Below are 21,440 nucleotides of genomic sequence, written 5' to 3'. Positions count from 1 at the left end.
CAGGCTAAATTTGAAGAGAGAACCAGAACCCCGAGAGACAGGCAAAGCTTGGAAGCTGCTTTTACTCGGAAAGCATTGCTGTTCTTTCAAATTCAAACTTTTGTTTTTATGTCTCAACTCCCAGAATCTGCAGAGTGAGTGATCTAGCAGAAAACCCTCTCCCCAATAAATTTGGACCCCAAAGAGTTACATTCTTGGAGCACAGGTAAAGAAATAAACCAGACCTCATTCAGATTAGATTGTCCAGAAAAATCTTCTGGACTTCAATGGTTAGAAAACCTCAATCCTTGAATTTTCTTTAAGGAGATTTGCATTATTATTACCCTTCAGCTTTTGAAAGTAAAAATGCAAACTATTACAAGAAGAAAAGGTTTACATCCTAGGCCTCAAAAAATTTCGTACAAATAATATTCACATTCAATGGCAAACACATCACAAAAATAATGAGACATACAAGAAAACAAGGGAACAACAGAAACAACAAACTACAAAAACAAACTCATGATTTATATATCTGAATTATCAGGTCCCCAAAATAAAGTAATTAAGCTTATTATGTTTAAGCAAATAAGAGAAAAACTTGTAATAATATCTGTAGTACACAGGAAAATTTAAGTCAACTAATTTGAAAAAGAACCTGCAAGAATCGGCCAAAAAAATGCACTGAGATTTAAAACTCAATAGGTAAGTTTAATATATATTAGACAGAGTTAAAGAGAAAATTGGTGAACCAGCAGACAGGTTGGAAAAATTAGTTAGAACCCAGTGACACTCCACAGATTCAAGAATCCCAACAATTCACAAGCATATTTTTTAAAAGTATTCACACCTAGATGTATCTTAGTGAAAATCCTAAAAGCAGCCAGAGAAAAGAGACTGATTACCTTCCAAGGAGCAACTATTAGACTGTTTCAACATCAACAATAAAAGCCCTGATACAGTGGAATTATAACATATACCTCCAATGTGCTAAAAGAAACATCTGTCAATATAGAGCACATTGTCTAGAAAGATAGTGAAGGTATATGTAATTTGAAACTTTTCTAAGTGAAGTATACATGTTTTGATTTCTTCCATAATTACTAAAAAATAGAAATAGTTAATATAATCTGAATTAGTATCACAAAATTCAGCCTAATGGTTTTGTCTAAAGAGGGAGAAAGAGTTGGAATCAGAAGGAAATCGGGGTGCTGACAATCTTGTATTTCTTGACCTGTGGTGATTATGAGGGTAAGGTAGTATGCTTTAGCATTATTCATTAAATTATACATTTTTTTCACTTTTCTATATGTATGTTTTGTTTTATAATAACAAGTATGTTTAAAAGCATACAGAAGGAAAATAATACTTGCTTCGTTTTAAAAACTGGAAGGAACAATATTATCAAGAGGCAAAGAAAAAAAAACTGTTGGCATGAGAACAGGTGCAGTCTACATTAGATTAAAACATAGGGTATTTTGCTTGGGGCTTTATTTGTCTGACAGTAAAATATGTTGCCCCACTGTTGCTTTGATGCGTATGTCTCTACCGTCTGCTGCAGAAGATAAAATCAGTGGACGGGTTCTCAGTTCCTTTAGAAATGTTCACAAAAAATTTCCCAGAGACTTTAGAATGGCAGCAAGTAAACCACAATGATCTTGGAGCCAAAGCGTCTGTGGTCACCATGTATACACAGACATAGACGCATTGTCTTCTACTTCCGAAGATGATTTTGTCAGCAGATTTTTCCCCCTTTGTGCCCACACTGTGGCAAACGTAAGAGGACATGAATGGTTGGCGGTGCAGTGTGGTGGAAGTGCATTGCAGTGGATCCCAAGGAAACCAGAGGCAAATTCTGGCTCTGCCACTAGCAAGGCTCTGTGGCTAGGGTACCCCTGTGGAATTCAGCCTCCTCATCCGTGAAATGAAGAAGTGAAACAAAAACATCTTAATATTATTTCTAACACTTGCTTTCTCTGGATTCAGCATCAGAATATATCCAGATAAGACTGCAAACAACTGAGAGAGCTAATTCTTTGCTGTTGGGTAAGTCTTCCAAAGGGAGAACAATGTTCCTGTTAACCACTTTCTGTCTCAATATCATAATGGGCTATTCCAGAAAGTCAGAATAAATTAAAATAAAGGAGACTGTCTTTCTTGCCCACAGAAGTATTTAGGTAGGACCAGGAATGCTGTGCCTCAAAGTTTTCTTGAATGGCATGTTGAGAGTGTGTGCCACTGACATCAGCTGAAGATTTCAAAGTGTCATTTCTATTGGACACTCTTTTTTTTTTTTTGAGATGGAGTCTTGTTCTGTCACCAGCAGGCTAGAGTGCAGTGGTGCAGTCTCAGCTCACTGCAACCTCTGCCTCCTAGGTTCAAGCGATTCTGCTGCCTCAGCTTCCCAAGTAGCTGGGACTACAGTCACATGCCACCATGCTCAGCTAATTTTTGTATTTTTAGTAGAGACAGGGTTTCACCATGTTGGCCAGGATGGTCTCGATCTCTTTACCTCACGATCCACCCACCTTGGCCTCCCAAAGTGCTGGGATTACAGGCGTGAGCCACTGCACCTGGCCTGGACGCTCTTAATTACTCATTTTATTATTTTTAACTTAAAAACTACCTGGATCGCCTATTTATTATGAAATGTAGTGATCAGAAGGCTGACTTAGGTTTCCACATATCCAGTGTTTAAACTTTCCATCTGGAAAACCACTTGACAGCTCTAAGTCTGCAGTTCGAATGTTTTTAACTATAGCATTTAATTAATGATTTCATAACTATTTTGGCAGATATAGAACAGATATGCTTGCTTTAGCTTGAATGTTTGTCCCCCTCTGACTGACACTCATATTGAAAATTAATCCACAGCGTAATAGAATTGGGAGGTGGGGCCTTTAAGAGATGATTGGCAGAACCCCCATGAATAGCTTAATCCAATTCATGGGTTAATGGGTTAACAGATTAATAGGTTATCACAGGAGTGGGTTAATTATCATGAGAGTTAGTATGTTATAAACAGCCAGATTGGCTGTCTCTCAAGAACCTCCTCATCAAGTAATCCTCTGTACTGCCTTGGGCCTCTGATGAGTGTCCCCACCAGAAAGAAGGCCCTCACCAGATTTCACCCCTAGGCCTCAGCCTAGACCTAGGCCCCTAGACCCCTAGACTTAGGCCCCAGCCTCCAGAACTGTAAGAAATACATTTCTTTTCTTTATAAATTACCCAGTCTCCGGTATTCAGTGATAGCAACAGAAAATGGACTAAGACAATGCTCAGATGACAAATTACAAATTCTTCTTAGCCTTTGGTAACATTTGAAAATAGTATTAAAGGAGACTGCCCCTTATAACCATGACTAAAGCATTTAATGGATAGACAATTTAAGGAAGATCTGAATACGTTAGTTTCTTATAACTGCAAAAGCAGCTAGGATCTTTTCTCCATCCTTCTTGGATGTTCTTATCTCCAAGTCTAATACTCAGCCTGGAATGCTGGTATGATAGATAGCACCGCTTTTATAGATAGTGTCTGCTCTGATTGGTAAGGTGTCAAATCTATTTGATCAATTCTGTTGCCATACCAGTAGTTAAAAATTGTCAGTGTTCCCCTTACCAATCTCTCTCTTCTTGTTCTTTCTTCCTTTTTCTCATGTTTGCCTTTTCTTCCCATACCACCTTTAATATAAAATCTTCTCCAAAACATCCTCTCTCACACTATCTTTGATATGCTTCTCATGCTTCCTAACATACCATTTCCATTGCTAATAAATTTCATCAACACTGTTCATGTTTCAGGCATCCTATAAATACCCTCAGCTTTACACTTTTTGTTTCCTGTAACATGATTCAACCTCTTCTCAGCATCATACACAGTCAGACCTGGTGACCTCTTTTGTGTACGTACAGACAACTGAAGGCCCAGACAGATTAAATTATTTGCCCGAGGTCGCACAGCTTCCTGGGTGCATGAAAGATTTTTGGTTCAATCCACAGTCAAAGTGTCACTAGCAACAATCAACAGAAGTATAATAGAAGCAAGCAACCACAGGAAGCTAGACAGTGGTCACTAACAACCGAGTGTTACAGGACCACTGCTAAAAATCTGTGAGCAGGAAGAACACCTAATTTCCAGCACCTCTGTTTTATGTCCAACAGAATCTATCCACTTCTCCTCCATCTCAGCTTCAACTGGTCCAAACCATTGTCATCTCTCTCTGGGACTACAAGAGCTTCTGCTTTTACTCCTGTCCATTTCCAATCCATTCTCCACAGAGAAACCAGAATGACCTTCTTACATGCATAATCCAATAGAGTCATTGTTCTGCTTATAAAACCTCCAGGGGCTTCTCATTCCACTTCCAGTAAAATCTAAGATCTTACCCTGGTTTCCCATGACTTGCATGACCTCTCCTACCTCTCCCCATTTTATACCAGTCACACACTACACCACAGTCACACTGCCCTTCTTTCTGTTCCTCAAACACACAAAGCAGGTTCCCAGGGCTTTTAATTTCTCATTTCTCCACCTAGAACATTCTCTCTGATTTTCACATGGCTGCTTCTTTGTCATCGTTCAAGAGTAATGACACTTCTTCAGTGACCACTGGCCACCCAATCTAAAGAATATATCCAGGTCATTATCTAGTACATTAACTGACATAAAGCATTTGTCACTGTCTGAAATTATCTGGTTTATCTGATTGTTTTCTTCTTTATTGTCTGGCTACTCCACTCTAAGCTTTAAAACCAGGGACCTTGTTGGTCTTATTCACAAATCCATCCCAAGTATCTACAATAATACCTGGTGTGTTGTAAGCTGCAATCAGTATTTATTGGATGGATGAAATCATGGTTGGATGGGTAAACAAATGAATATATAGACAGTGACATTTTAAATCTGAGGAGATGAAGCACAGGATTTATAATATAAGAGCCAAAAGGGCTTCTAGAAATGACAAGTTAAACCTTTCACTTTGCATTTTCCATTTGCATTTATCAAATTAAACTAGAGCCAGAAAAGGTGACTATCTTGCCCAGGATTACATAGCTCATAGCTGGGGCATGATCCCAGAGTTAGCTATGCCATATTATTGCTTTTCTTCTGGAAACAAGTATATGAAGATACACAATAATGCATACAAGACACTACCCCAACTGAGATGTCATGTTCTAATGGAAATTATCTGTCTGAGCTTTAAAGAAAAACTTTCTTTACCTTCAAATATCCACTGGGTTCATAAATACTTATTTAGACAGTTGATAATTCTCTTGGCTCTTATATGTCTATGGAGGGCAGGACAACTTTGTTCCATCCAAGTGAGCAACAAACCTGGTTGCTCACTTGGATGTCCCAAAGCACAGCCATTACATTTGCCCAATATATGGCCAGGACAAGAACCCCTGGACCAATGGTTGTTCTAATATACCAAGATGTTTTATAAACACAGCATGTCAGTGGTTTGTGATATAAACATCATCTTATATCTTTTAGCACTTAATATGTTACTAAAAACACAAAAAGGAATGTGTGGTCTTGGATCCTGGTGATGAGTCTTAAAATCTGAATATTAAACATGAGGTTTTGTTTTGCTACCATATCTGTTTACTTTTTATAGGAAACCCTAGATTATAATCAGTCTAGAGAACAGGTACTATATTTTCTTCATCACATAGAATACTGTGTCTAACAGGGCATATTCTTCCCAATAGAGGCTCAAGCCTGTTAACTGCTGCTAACAATAATTTTTATAGGCCGGGCGCAGTGACTCGCCCTGTAATCCCAGCACTTTGGGAGGCCGAGGCAGGAGGATCACGAGGTCAAGAGATTGAGACCATCCTGGCCAACATGGTGAAACTCCGTCTCTACTAATAATACAAAAATTAGCTGGGCGTGGTGGCGTGTGCCTGTAGTCCCAGCTACTCAGGAGGCTGAGGCAGGAGAATCGCTTGAACCAGGGAGTCAGAGGTTGCAGTGAGCCGAGATTGCACCACTGCACTCCAGCCTGGCAACAGAGCAAGACTCCGTCTCAAATAATAATAATAATAATAATTTTTATAATATTACTGTTGATATCAATAGACTAATGTTTTCAAGAATAAAATAAAAATCTTTATATTAAGTGATCTCTTTAGGTTTTCAAAATTTATAAAGCACAAGAACACTTTCTTCTTCTTTTGGGGGACTATTAAGAAAATTTCTGAAGAAAAGGTCATTCACCTGAGAATTGCACTATAGTGCAGATGAGTTCATTTGCAAGTTGATGCTTTTAATATCTGAACTACTTCATTTTACCAGTATAAGATGCTCTTGCCCAGACCCATCCTGCTGGGACTCTTTGCAAGCAGTTGTATTGTTCCTGGTTGAAAATCCTCTGGAGGAAACATTTAAAGAACCCACTCAGTGCAGAGCGTGCAAGATATCAGAAATGTAATTTTATTTTCTTTAACTCAGACTTCTAACCACAAACCTCCACAAAGGTCTCAGAGTGATGGAAAGATAAGATGTCCTGAGTTTGTAATCATTGATAGTGCTTATTAAACACATTTTCTGTAATCAAACAATGATAAGTATTAGCTTAGCACAGCACATGAATGTGACACAAGAGGCAAAAGTCTAAAAATTGCAATGTTTATATTAGGTTTTAGTTATATTTGATGTTTTACTAAGAAATTCTGGCATTTAAAAAAAAAGTACTTCCTACCACTTTTCTCACCTTTCATGAAAGCAATGTCATGTCTTATGAGTCTACCAGCTAAAATCTTTAGATCCCTGGTTAGTAGATTTTTATATACGCATCATTTCTAAACTTACATTGCTATTCAAAGGCACCCATAATCTAAAGAAGTAATTGAGGCAAGGAAGGGAGGGAGGATAGACAAGATAAACCCAATCTAACCTAAATGCCTAACATTTGGAGAAAAAAAAAAGAAAGCAAAAAAAAAAAAAATGGGAAGAAGCAAAGTGAGGAGAAAAAGCCAAAAGAGTGCTCATGAACACACACACAATGTGTGCACTGTTTTACTCTCCAAGGAACTCCATAGGGGGTACAAAACAACCCTTTGGTTCTCTAAGTGTGTATAATAAGAAAAATGAAAGATTGATTTTCTCCTAGTTAAAACTGATTTCTTCATGAAAAATGAAAAAATCCCAGTGGTATTGTAAAACTTTGTAGCAATATTCACAAAGCAATTAATTTACAAACAAGTTATTTTGTTAGTTACTTCATTGCCTTTGATTTGAAACTATTGTACTAGGGAAATCATACGAGATTAAATGAACCCAACTCTCTTCCACAGAGTGGGAGGGAGAAAGGATTTTATCCACACCTCTGAATACCCACATTGCTTGCCATTGCTCAGCTACTGTGCAAAACTCCTTGGGCACATGGACAGGGTGTTCACTGCCTGAACTCATTTGCACCTATGGCTCCAGCTCTCATGTCTACCCCCAGGAGCCCACATTTTCTCTCCAGCCCAAACTTCTAGTTCCTTGTTTCCAAATTCCTTTCAACATCACTATCTGGTTTTACCCTAACACATCAAGTATAGCCTTTCCAAACTGAGCTCAGTACAGTCATGCACTGCATAAATGACATGTCGGTCAACGATGGACTGTATATATGGTGGCGGTCCCATAAGATTATAATACAGAAATTTTTAATGTCCCTTTTATGTGTTTAGTTACACAAATATTTACCATTGTGCTACCATGGCCTGCAGTATTCAGTACAGTAACATGCTGTACAGGTTTGTAGCCTAGAAGCAATAGGCTACTCCACATAGCCTAGGTAGTGCAGTAGGCTCTGCCATCTAGTAGACATCATTGTGTCAGTACGCTCGATGATGTTCACACAACAAAATCACTAAGGACACATTTCTCAGAATGTATTCCCATCGTCAAGTGGCACATGACTGTATTCATTCACCAAACCCAAACCCTGTCTTTTCAGGGAGTCACTAGTCTGACCCTAGGAACCTCAGAGTCTTCCTCATTTCTTCCTCTCTCTGATTTTCGTCATCCAACTGGTCACCAAGTCCAGTTGACTCCAGCTCATGAATATCTCTTAAATTCAATTCTTTTTCTCCATTCCCATTGCCAATCCACACCTTTTTCATGTCTTCCCTTATCTGTGGAAGCATCCTCTTGACTGGCCTTCTCAATACTGATCTCTCCCCTCCCCATCCCTCCTCCATGCTGCTCCCAAAATTATGTTTCAGAAAAGCATTTCACTCCCCAGTTTAAAAGTCTCTATTAGTGTTCTATTGCTTATAAGGTATCTTAAAATATATATATCTGGCTTGACACAAAATGCTTTCACAATCTCATAGGCCATCTATTGAAGCCACACTGAACTTTTTGGCCATTTCTTTCACACTTCTGTTCTTTACTACTAGAATATGCTTCACATTTCATTATTTCTGTTACCATGAACTAAAATATCTGATTACCCCTTAATCTGAGAAGAAATTCTCATTCATTCTTCAAGAACCATTTTAAATGTCAACTTCTCTCTTGAGATATTTCCAAGACCACCAGACAAAGGCTCTTATTTCTATGCTCCCAATAATACTTTGTTTAGGCCAGTATATTTTAGCGCATAGCATCTTGGATCATAATTATTTTTGTCTGTCTTCCTCATTTAATCATGAGCTCCACAAAGATAAGGACTGCATTACAGTTGCCTAAATAATCCCAGGACCTTGAACATAGTGGAAGCTCAATCATATTAAATAAAAGAATTAATATTAATAGAAGAATATAAAGGCTAAGCATGTTTGGTAAATATCTTTGTAATGGGCCAAGAAGAGGAGTGGGAAAAGGAGAGCAAAGATCCTATTTACTGAAGATTGGGAGATACTTATTTCCCAGTCAAAAAGAAAAGACTCACGGGAAAGGGAGCCCCTCCTCTCCCAAACACACACTCTGACCGGAGAAGCTGAAGGTCTGTTTGTGGAGAAGTTTCCGACTTTATCTGGAGGTGAGTCAAGTTAGAGAGCCAAACGGAGCAAAATACAGGGGTAGAGGAAGCTGCAGAAAGGCTCTGGGAGCTCAATGGATCCCCAAGCAGCCCATTCTTGCCAGGCACCACAGGGATCCATCTAGAGGGTGGCCAGAGGAGCAGGGTATAAAACTCCACAGGGAGAAGGAATTCTCTAGCTGAACTTTGTAACTATTTGAACAGGGCAAGAAGTCTCCTGGCCTGAACTGGGGGGAGGCCGTGAATCCAGCATGCAGACTTCACAAGCAGGGGAAAAACTAAAGCCCTTTTCTTTCACAGCTGGGAGGCAGAAAGCCTCAGGCAAGTTTTCAAGCCAGTCTCGCCCTTTGCCTGGAAACAGACTTGGGGCTGTTAGAGGAGGCATGGTTAGAGTGAGACCAGCCCTTCCGTTTGCATGGGATCTGGATGAGACCTGTGACTGCCGGTTTTCCCCCACTTCCCTGACAACCTGCACGACTCAGCAGAGGCAGCCATAATCCTCCCAGGTACACAACTCCAGTGACCTGGGAATCTCACCCACATCCCCCACAGCAGCCACAGCAAGACCTGCCCAAGGAGAGTCTGAGCTCAGACATGCCTAGCCCCGCCCTTCCCTACCCACCCTGGTTAGCAGAACACAAAGGGTATAATCCTGGGAGTTCTAGGGCCCCACCCACCACCAGACCCTCTCTATACTATTACAGCTGATGCTTTCTGGAAAGCGCCACCTCCTGGCAGGAGGCCAACCAGCACAAAAATAGAGCATTAAACCACCAAAGCTAAAGGCCCTCATGGAGTCCATTGCACCCTTCACCACCTCCACCAGAACAGCACTGGTATCCATGGCTGAGAGACCCATAGATGGTTCACATCACAGGAATCTGTGCAGACAACCCCCAATACCAGCCCAGAGCCGGGTAGACTCGCTGGGTGGCTAGACCCAGAAGAGAGACAACAATCACTGCAGTTTGGCTCACTGGAAGCCACATACATAGGAAAAGGGGAAAGTATGATATCAAGGGAACACTCCATGGGACAAAAAAAAAATCTGAAGAACAGCTTTCAGCCCTAGACCTTCCCTCTGACAGCACCTACCCAAATGAGAAGGAACCAGAAAACCAATTCTGGTAATATGACAAAACAAGGCTCTTCAACACCCCCCAAAAAATCACACTAGTTCACCAGCAAGGGATCCAAACCAAGAAGAAATTCTTCATCTACCTGAAAAAGAATTCAGGAGGTTAGTTATTAAGCTAATCAGGGAGGGACCAGAGAAAGGTGAAGCCCAATGCAAGGAAATCCAAAAAATGATACAAGAAGTGAAGGCAGAAATATTCAAGGAAATAGATAGCTTAAAGAAAAAACAACAAAAATTTCAGGAAACTTTGGACACAATTTTAGAAAGGTGAAATGCTCTGGAAAGTCTCAGCAATAGAATTGAACAATTAGAAGAAAGAAATTCAGAGCTTGAAGACAAGGTCTTCGAATTAACCCAGTCCAACAAAAACAAAGAAAAAAGAATAAGATAATTTGACACCAGGGTCCACACACTTACTTAATCTCTTCACCTAATAATCTAGTCCAACCCCCTCATTGTACAGAAACTAAAGCATCAGAGCTAAAGAGATTTGCTAAGAAAAAAAAAAACAAAAAGAAGCTTTTAACATTAAGCTAGATATGAAAATGAATTTCAGGTATTTATTTTCCTTCTAGGTATATTGGATATATTATCACCCCTAATACTTAAAGTAGTATTCACATTGGTGCCACATATGTGTTCTGTGATTGAAAGGGTTATTATATATCAAAAAATTATTTTAAAGTGACTTAGATATGAAATTACATTGTACATAACACACTCATTTCCCTAGACATTTTCAAAATTCATCAGCCATCATGTATTAAGCTGGGCTGTCGTTGTACCTGGGTTCTTCTCTGATGAAGTCTAAATTCTTAATGATTTTCCCATCACTTATCTGCCTGTAGAAATGTACAGAAATGGATTCACATATAGAAGTAAATTTCATCATAATTAAATAAGTGCAAATAGGCACATCTATGAGATTTTTGCATTAGTTCTAGATAGTGCAAAGTAAACAGAACTTTAACTGTGAGTGCAGTAGACAGCTTGTTGTTGTTATTGTTGTTTTTGCATGTACAGATTCTTTGTTGCAAAGTCCTAGGAGAACACAAATACAGGCTGTAAAAAAAATCTATTTATCAAATTCAAAAAAGTTACCTTTAAATGATCATTAATTGCTTATTGAAAGTGCTGTGTCTGTGTCAACATGGCTCAAATAAACAGATCCTAACAACACTCGTGGTCAACTGGATGGAAACTCCTGAGTCTATCACCCTATTTGGGGACAACCTGTTTCTTTTTTTTCCTCAAGCAAAGTAGATACAAGCATCATTATGTTATACATGAACCAGAAGGAAGTTCATATCCCCAGTTTCTGACTCTCTAAACTTGCAAATCTTTACCTGTTTTGGTCAACCTTACAGGCCAAACTATTGGAAAAAACAAATCATTTCTTGACTAACACTTTCAATTTGTGTGACATATCCCCTACATACTTAAGTTCCACTTTCCAAAATATAATTGTGAATTTTTATAAGGTTTCAAATGCCATGTTTTTTTTCACTTTGAATGACCAAAAAGTGCCATTTGACAGACCTAGTTTATTAGAACAGCAGTAGTACTGAGATGCCATTTACAGAGAAATTGTGATCTTTTCTTCAGTTATTGCAAGCTACAAATGATTTTAAAATACATTTTTAAAAATTTGCAAAGCCCAGTAAGTCATTTTGCATATAAAACTCAATATTCTTAGAGTAGGGAAGCAGTATATGTTGTAGATTTTGCTGTTTACAACTGTGAATACTGGGATGAATTTTTTTAAGCCAAATAATGCTATGAATCTTACGGTGAGTAAAGATAAGAATTTCAGTCCCCCCCTACATGCCTGCATTTTGTTTCTACCAAGAAATGGGAATATGCTACTAGTAACTTAAAACTGAAATATCCATTTCATCTGAAGGAGTTGTGGTTAACAAGCAACAGCAAGCTGTGAAAGCCATTTTGTTCACAAATGATGAAAAAATAAGGGACTCAAGATCTTACATACGAATAAGAGACATTTCTAGAAAGAGTGGGGAAAAACAGCATACGGTATGATTAAACAAATGCTAGGAAAAAATGACTGAAATGAAGAATAAAGCTTGAGTCTAGAGATTGAAAACTTTCAACCAGTCTTAAAAAGAATAATAATAAATTAATAGAACGGCGGGGCACGGTGGCTCACGCCTGTAATCCCAGCACTTTGGGAGGCGGAGGCGGAGGCGGAGGCGGAGGCGGAGGCGGAGGCGGAGGCGGAGGCGGAGGCGGAGGCGGAGGCGGAGGCGGAGGCGGAGGCGGAGGCGGGCGGATCACGAGGTCAGGAAATTGAGACCATCCTGGCTAACACGGTGAAACCCCGTCTCTACGAAAAATACAAAAAAATTAGCCAGGCGTGGTGGCGGGCGCCTGTAGTCTCAACTACTTGGGAGGCTGAGGCAGGAGAATCGCTTCAACCTGGGAGGTGGAGGTTGCAGTGAACCGAGATTGCACCACTGCACTCCAGCCTGGGCGACAGAGTGAGACTCCGCCTCAAAAAAAAAATATTAATAGAAACACACAGAAAGAGAAACAGAGGGAGAGAGTTACACATATCCTGGAGGAATTCCTGAATTCCAATACTGAAGTAAATAGCTTTCAAGATTATGAAATTCTAGAGTTTTTTTTTTTTTTTTTACAAAGTAATGAGAATTAGACTACCATCAAACTCTTCACCCACAACCCTAGAAGCCAGTAGACAGTGGAGGAATATCTGCAACCACTAAGAAGAAAGGCTGCCATCCAGGACTCCTATTCCCAGGAAAGATATCAGTCACTCATCGAGGTAAAAGGAAGACACCCTTACCTGTACTGGAATTCAGAGACTTGGGGGTATTTAACGAAAATAAGAGAAGTCTTCTGATCATTAGATTAGAACAGAGATCACAAGACAGGAGCAGATGTCCAGAATGATGTTGTCATTGAACGTATGTGATGTAAGTGTTAAGAAACGATTCTTGAAACAGAAGAGAAATACTGTAAGAGGAAACCTAGCAATGATCTGCAACTATAAGTTTTAAATTATTTCCACAAAACCCACGTATGGAGCAGGGTGCACTGTCTGGGGGAAGTGTGAGAGTGGGAAAGGAAGAACATTCTTAAGTTCTCATATCAGCGCAGGGGATGGGGACTAGGCACATCAGACAAAGGCATTGTCATTATTTTCATACAATGATAAACAAGTAGACATTCAATTAAGATTCTTTGAACATGTCAATTACTTAGTAAATTAAGAACTGTAGTCGACCTTCCAAATTAACTGGAGGCAAAGAGGAGAGTCAAAAGAAATTTCATCACACCAACAAAGAGAAAAGAGAAAAAGGATACAACAAAGAAAAATAAGTAGTAAATAAACATAGAAATAAAATCAAGTAGAGGCTTATGCTGACTGGGAGTGGCCTGAATTCATCTATCAAAAGAAAAAATTGACAACTGGGATTTTTGTTAAATCTAAGAAGAACACTCTGGAAGGGGGTGCTGCCAGGAGATGACATTTACTCAGTCGTGGAGAGGCTAAGAGGGGCTCCAAGGTCAGTCATCTTCACAGACTTCTCTCAGACGCTGGAGACACTGAGGGGCTCTTTTCCCAAGTGGAATTCAGGAGTCACTAATGGAATGCCTCAGTGACAAAGGAAGGCTCAAAGTGGCCTTGAGGGCTATCCTCCCAGCTTCCTCACAGAACACATCATAATACATGCACGTTTATTAGACACCCTCTGCCATCAGCCCTTCCCACTCTGGCGTATTATCCACACTGCTTTTAAAGTAGTCTTTCTAAAACCAGAATTTGTCCCATCACTCATATGGTCCCTGTTGCCTATAAGGTCTACAGAGAGGGTCTTCAAAATGTAGTTAGACATTCACATTTTTCCTAGATATTTTTATAATTAAAAGTGTCCTATTGCTCCAAATTCATTAAAAAAAAAACAAGACTTTGTTAAATTCTACATTGAGATCCATCAAAGACTAGAAATCAGCAAGATTCCCATCCTTCTTAATTCACAACCAAATAACAAAGGTGATCAGAATCATTGAGATTTATGTTCCTTTAGATTTATGTTACACCTCTACTGCTTCAACACAGTTTAGAAAGAATGTAGATGTTGGAGTCACATTAGAGTTCTAATTTTGGTTCTGCCACCAATTACTGTGTAACAAATCATTTAACCTTTCCTGGTTGGAAATTCTTCAAACACTGACTAAAGGTAAGAATGTCTACATCTTCATGGCATGAGAAAGCCTATGTAAATTGGGAGGACTGAAAATACAACAGAGGACAAGCAAGTGCTTAGTTTACTTGAGTTTGGCTCTTTTTCTTTAGAGCTTTTACATGGTAGTTTCTGGATACATGCATTGTGGAGATATTTTAAATAGGATCATTGCTAGCAGATTTATTGTTACCATTTAGCCACTCGTGCCTCAGGTTTGCCACATGCCAAACAGCATGCCACATCGCATGATTTTCTTTATAATGAGAGTGAACATTGGTTGTATTCATTTAGAATCTACGATGAATATTGTTCCAGAATACAAATTATTCATCAGCTTAATCTGGAAACTTAAAATAATCCTACCTAAGGCTGGATCTCACCTTCCACAGAATTGACACCAATGCTACTTTAATTCTCCTGAGCATAATACCACAACCAGAACTGCCCAAATTGGTTTGGCCTAGTTGAATGATTTTTATCAATACAAACAAACCCTTCCACGAATGGTACCAACGTTCTTGGAAGAATATCCAAAATCTGGAACATAGACCATATGGTCTGAATGGTCTGGCCTCTGCTTTCCTTTCCAGCCTCACCTTGGACCAACTTGGATGAGTTGGTCATCTTGGACCAAGCTCAGCCTCTTCCCTCTTTGTGCTCAGGCACATCTGTCTGCTTTCTTCTAGTTCCCTAACCTTACCTCATTCCTTCCTGCCACAGGCTCTTTGCACTTGTTCCTTCCATGGTATGGAATGTTCTTCCCTACCTTCATACCGTTCTCCCCATTGATTGCTACCTTGTCCTTGAAATCTCCGCTCAAGTGCCACTTGCACAGGAAAGACTTCAATGAACCCTGCTCCTCAGCTACACCTCCACACCCACCCAGTCTAGTCAAGCTCCTTGTTACATTCCCTCATATAATTGAGTTTTGCCTGTAATTATCATTAATCAATGGGATTATTTGATTAATATATCTCTCTCTACCATGCAGTTACCTTCCAAAGAACAGGGGTTGACCTGGTTTTGCTCATCCTTGTACATACACCATCTGGCACAGTACCTGCTACCAGGCAGGTGCTCAACGCTACATGAGTAAATGGATGAATGAAGAATGAATACGAATTCCAAAGCTGCTCATGTCATTCATGCCGCTAAAGGACTTCATGAGATTCTAGAAAAGGCATAAACCAGCAAGTAGCCCAAAACTGTCCTTGTGCTCATTCTACATTCCTCAATCCTCTTAACTGCACTTAACTCACTTTGAGCCAGCACAAGATGAAACATTTGATCAATTTGATTTCATTTTTTTTTCATTTTTTGTAAGAACAGTAAGGTCTATTTTTTTACCACTGAAAAAATGTATCCCTAGATAGGATCATACCTACTAAAAGTTCTGCCTTCACTTTTAGTTTATTTGATTATTTAAGTTTTTTAATATTACTTAACTTTCCTTTTTTCAACCTCAAGAACAGGGCTCAGTGTGAAAGAGAAAACAAAAGTAGTACAAATTATATACAGTAAAAAGCAGCAGAAACACATGTATTAACTTACATTGTATGTAGCATTATTTAAATTGTCCATATAGAGTCTGCTATATGCCATTCAAGAGAAGGAATCAGGGACTCCAGAATGATTTTTTTTGTAAGGTCTACAGGGGCTAGGAAGTATTTTTACATTATCCTTTCCTCCTTGGCTTTTTAGGGTGAACTCTGATACTTAGTGTCAATAAAAACTCTATGGTGCCCTGGACATTTCAGATAACAGATCATCCAGGTAAGATTAAAATCAAAATCCTTCTTTTCAAAGCCTTCCCATTTTATTTTCTACCACAGAAAGAATTCCCAGTCCAAATGCCAGAGCTATTTAATTTTCATTCTGTTGACACAAGTCATTTTGCCTTTTATCTTTCTCTAAGAATAGTAAGCCACTCTGCTAGTTTATCCACTGACAGGTAACTCCAAGCAGGTAATTTAAAAATTTAATGGTCTGATGAAACATGTTTTTCATCTCAAGACACAGTATCAAAGGCAGCAATGCAAACTCAATGCCATCCACAGTGACATGAGTGACATGGTGCCCTTGGCCATATCCTGAAACTATTCCTACTTTCAAAAACCAAAACCACTGTCTTTTGGGTGCGTAATTTTTCTACCTTTGCTTTTTCTTAATGTTTACTTGAATTATAACTTAATAAGAAATATTCAATACACCACTTACCTGTTAAAACTTTAATGCGCAAGCAGAAGAGAAAGAAATACCAGAGGCCTGACTTCATGTTTGCCAGAAACAGTTAACAGTCCTCGCGTTCAGTGTTCAAAGCTGACAGTGAATTCAGGCTCTCGGTTGTTTTCTATTTGCTGGAAAGGAAGTGGGTTTTCTGGGAGTTTATGTAGTGTCACGCTTACCATCAAATCAAGGGGGTGTCTCTTCTTTGATGCCAATGGCTGTATGAAAGGCATTATTGCTTATGACATGAGTTAAACAATGCATGGATTATTGATGATTTTGAAGACAGAGGAAAACATTACCCTTATTCTGGTTCCTATAAAACAAGTTAAAGAGATTATGCCTGTATTTTTCAGAACCACCCTACTTCTCTGAATCAATAGTTATGGGGGTTAACAGGACCTAAAAATACTCACATGATGAATAAAACATATATTTTGACACATTTCTATCTTATGCTAGGTGCTCCAGAGATAAGAAAGCCTTTGAAATAGGACAAGAAACAAACAAAATTATTATAGAAATTGAAGTGAAAAGATCTGAAAGAAGAGCATCATAGGAATCTGAGAAATGATATTGATGTGGCATTCATTGTAGATTGCAATGTTTCAAATGATGGGGTCAGTTTTAAACTAACTTAAACCCTGCTGCTCATATTACAGCAGAGTCTGTAGGAACCAGGGATTCCTCACCTAGGGCTCAGTGAGACCAAGAATGTTTAAAAGCCTGCCATGGTCTCTCTATCCCTGCAGGGAGGTAAAGTAGACAATAACAACAATAACAATAATAATTACATAGATAATTATATGTATATGTACTTAAATGTTTTATAGAAATAATATATCTTAATGCAAAATGTAAAAAATTAAATGTAAAATAATACATTTTATATATAAAATATACCTATTTTTATATATGAATATAGCTAATATTACATTTATATTATGTTTTATATGCATGTAAATGGTTACTGTTTGATATATATTTACATTATAACTATAGTTTATACATATATTTACTCATTTAATCTTCTTAATCATCCCAATGGTGACCACTAATCTCCCATTTTACAGATGAGGAAAACTGAGGCACAGAGAGGTAACGAACCTGGCCCAAGTCATATAGTAAGTGTCAGTGCTATGATTTGGAGAATCTGGCTCCAGAGTCCTCACTCTTAACCGAAGCAGGTAGAACCATCAATACCAAGGCCTGCTGATCCCTCCATCCAGAAGTCTGAACGAGATTCCAAGATGCTAGATCCAGGCTGGACTTCCCTTAGCCTGCAGAGATGACATTTAGATGAGAAGCTGAAGTCAGCTGGCCAGGGAAACCCAGGTGTGAGTCCAAAAGGTCCAGGCTCTGAAACAGATTCCAGGTTTGGGGCTTTAGGCCAGCCACTAGGAATGCCAGACCACAGCCAAGGGGTCTGCAAGGTAAGGAGGAGGCTGATCCTGCAGGGATCCCCCTAGCTGCTGAAGCTTCCCCTAGCTACCTTCTGCAGGGCTCCTGGGTCTCAGCAGTGGGTGTGAAGGAAGCTGTTTGAGGGACTGAGCTAGCCTGAGCAGTAGAGCCTGGGCTGCCAGGACCCCTGGGACCTTGCTACCCCAATCTCCTCCCCTTTTCACTGTACTCCCTGTAGCATCATGAGGAAAGGCTTCCAGCCCCACCGGCACTGTGCTGGAGTCCTTTTCCAGCACACAGGCAGGCAGTGGAGAACAATTGACTTCTTGCAACCTAGTTGAGGCCTAGCTCTGGAACTGAGTATGGGGAACTTTAACTTCACTTGAGAAAAGCTGTCATAAGTTCTAGAGCTCAGGGCTGTTGCACAGAGAAAAATACAAAGCAGAAACCTAATAATAAATATGCAATGAGGACATAGTGTGTGCCAGACACGGGGCTCCACGTGCATTGTCTGATTCCGTTCTCAAACAACTCAGTGAGGGAGAGTCTGTTACTTATTCTCATTTCATAGATGAGAAAACTGAGTTAGAGAGATTCAGTCATTTGCCCGGAGTCACAGAGCTGATGAGCAACGGAGCCTGTTCAAATCCAGACAGTGAAACTCTGGATTCCAAACTCTTAACTACCCCACCACACTCACACACTTATCCTCATTTATTTGGCTAGAAATTACTGGAAGCATTACTTTTTTTGGTCTCCTATTTTCATGGTGGAAGGATACTTAGGTCCTAGAGGAAATTCCAAGATAATTTGAATGCAAAAAAAGATGTCCTGGTCAATTGGAGGTGTAATGTTTCTACCTCAAGGGGAGAAAAGTTGCACAAGTTACGGTTAAATTCAGCTTTAGTTCAACTGGATGTGTGTGGTTTTGTTTGATATGTATCTCTTTGCTTTTTCCCAACCCTCTCGCTTCTCAGTTTGTCGGACACTGGGTGGTAAATTGATCCGATAGTGGAGAAGAGCTCACTTCTATGTAAACAATGTTTTATGTCAAAGTCCTGTTTCAATGATCCTTCCCATGCCTCGCCTTCTCAAAAATCTTGGTCAAGAATACAAGTACTTGTGGTTTAAAATATTCAGAACTGCTTTCACGTGCCTGGAAAATTAACTGGGCAAAAATTTCCATTCACCTCACAGGAAGTGCTTTTTGTTTGCTTTTAATTTTTTTTCATTCCATGACTTAAGATGGTTTTGATTTGTGTATGCAGATGCCTGGGGTGAGGGTGGGGCATGGAAAGTTGGTTACATTAAAAGTGTTTTTTATTTCTTGCCTCCTGGGCACCAGAGTTCATCATGCAGCATGCTTGCTTTTCTGAAGGGCCGTAGGTGAATGTCTTTCTTTTGCTTTGCGTGCAACTTACTGAAAGCAACATTTATTTGTCTGAGTAGAGGAGCTCAGACACCAGCATGGTTGAGTCCAAGCAATAGGGTTAGAAAGTACCCCCCAAATATCTATGCTTCACCTAAGCTTGGTTTGCCATTCTGAAAGGGACAAGCATCAAAAGTGAGAGGTCCTTCCTAATCACAATTGCTTCAACTCCTACCTTGCCTATACTGTTGAGTGGTACCACCAACCAGCCTTCTCCCTTTTCCTGCTGATTCACTGATAAACCCCAATTACTCTACTTCCTAACTGTCTCTCAAGTATTTTTTCCTCCTCGCTTGCCAAGGTCACTGACTTAGATCAGGCCTCTGTCATTTCTATTCCCACCCTTGTCCCATTTTGGTCCGTCTTCATGCTACAACCAGAGTAATCTTTGTAAAATGTAAATAGAATTCATCTGTGTCCCCGCCCCACCCAGGATCCTCCACTGGCTTCCTTTCTTAGGTAAGGCCCACACCCCTTCAAGATTCCTTATGAAGGGCAGCTCCTTCCCCAGTTCGGCCTCATCTCTTGCCACATTTGTTCTTTCTTCCTTCTGGACCAAATGTTTCCATCACGTTGAATGACATGAAGTTCTCCAAATTCCCCAAACTAACTCTTCCTTCTACTGCCAGGAGCCATCATTTTGTCTGTGCTTCCCCTCCTCACCACCCTAGCCTACCTTCTTTGGCAGATATTCCACCATTCTTCAGGCCTTTGCTTCCATACCCATCGATTCATCAAAGACATCAAACCAATGTCATTCACTCCCAACCACCCCCATAACTAGTGTCCATTTAGTGGCTTTTCTGCATCCTCCCAATGCTCCTCTGTGTCCCCCATCCTAGAAATCATTATGTTATCGGTGGAAGGTATCTTAGTTACCAGTAGAAAATCTGTACAGGTCTGCAGCAACCTCATTTCTTGCCTCTTCAGAAAAAAGAATTTGACTGAGAAGCATAAGGCAGAAATACAGACCGAGGCAAGTTTCAGAGCAGGAATAGAAGTTTATTTTAAAAAGCTTTAGAACAGAAAAAAGGAGCATGTGCTTGGAAGAGGCCCAAGGTCAAGTGCGGTGTTTAACCTTGATTTTAGGACTTTATAGGCTGGCCTTTTTTATAGGGTGGGCTGCCCGCATGTGCAGTGCCCTCCTTACCCTTAGGAGGTGAGCACATGCAGTGTGTTTAGGAAACTGTACGTGTGCTCATCTGAGGCTTTCTTCCCTTTTCTGGTGGTGTGCCTCCAGAGGCCATTTTGTCTCTTAATGCGCAGGCCCAGGAAGTTGCTTCTACCTGGTACCCGCATTCAATTAACACTTTAGTGCAACAGGTGTGGACCATCAGGAAATGACCTCTCCCTGGCACCAGCTGCCAATTTATCACTTTTAGAGAGGCAATGTGATAATTGCCAAACCATCACCCAGCATTCCTATGAGTGGGGGAAGAGCCCTCTCCTGCCCAGCTCATGCTTGTCTAGCTACCTGTAACAATTGTAACAATTATACCACTGTAATGGCCTGTTTGCTTTCCAACAGCTTCTACTAAACTGTGAGAAACATCAGAACAAGAACTGAAGATGTCTTCGGTTTTTTTTGTTACTGTTTGTTTGAGACGGAGTCTCACTCTGTCACCACGCTGGAGTGCGGTGGCAACCTCTCAGCTCGCTGCAACCTCCACCTCCCGGGTTCAAGCGATTCTCCTGCCTCAGCCTCCCGAGTAGCTGGGGCTACAGGTGCATGCCATCATGCCCAGCTAATTTCTGCATTTTTAGTAGAGACGGGGTTTCACCATGTTGGCCAGGATAGTCTCGATCTCTTGACCTTGTGATCTGCCCGCCTCAGCCTAAAGATGCCTTCTTTGCAAGTATCTTTGCAATGCTCCACAACTATTTATTGAATGAACAAGTGTTTGAAGAATCCTTGACTTTTGGAGGAACCATATGACCTTGGGAATGCTCACCAATGACAGTTTTTCACTCTGAATCATAATGTGAGAGCAGAAAATTATCAAAACGTGTTTGTATTTCACATTGAAATTAATTGAATAAATATATAATTCATCA

The 21,440-nt window shown here is 40.0% G+C and overlaps 1 protein-coding gene and 1 long non-coding RNA gene across 3 annotated transcripts in view; one reads left to right on the top strand and one right to left on the bottom strand.

Moving 5' to 3' along the window:
* ICOS (inducible T cell costimulator) overlaps positions 1-16,731 on the bottom strand; it is a 24,952-nt gene extending 8,221 nt beyond the window's left edge. Inside the window, exon 1 of one of the 2 annotated variants that reach the window (XM_004033087.5) lies at positions 16,547-16,731. In XM_004033087.5, the coding sequence (XP_004033135.1) occupies positions 16,547-16,604 (58 nt within the window). In that variant the 5' untranslated portion in view covers positions 16,605-16,731. Of the gene's footprint in view, positions 1-12,924; positions 13,194-16,546 lie in introns of those variants that run through there. The other variant, XM_055379486.1, reaches the window with a different exon arrangement.
* On the top strand, positions 1,626-21,440 carry LOC129531941 (uncharacterized). Its single transcript, XR_008677445.1, has 5 exons — positions 1,626-2,025; positions 12,762-12,903; positions 16,031-16,102; positions 17,629-17,679; positions 20,914-21,440. It is a non-coding gene; the product is annotated as an uncharacterized lncRNA (long non-coding RNA).

The sequence above is a fragment of the Gorilla gorilla genome, chromosome 11, assembly GCF_029281585.2.
Source record: "Gorilla gorilla gorilla isolate KB3781 chromosome 11, NHGRI_mGorGor1-v2.1_pri, whole genome shotgun sequence".
Classification (NCBI taxonomy): Eukaryota; Metazoa; Chordata; class Mammalia; order Primates; family Hominidae; genus Gorilla; species Gorilla gorilla.
This window is presented reverse-complemented; position numbering and strand designations above follow the sequence as displayed.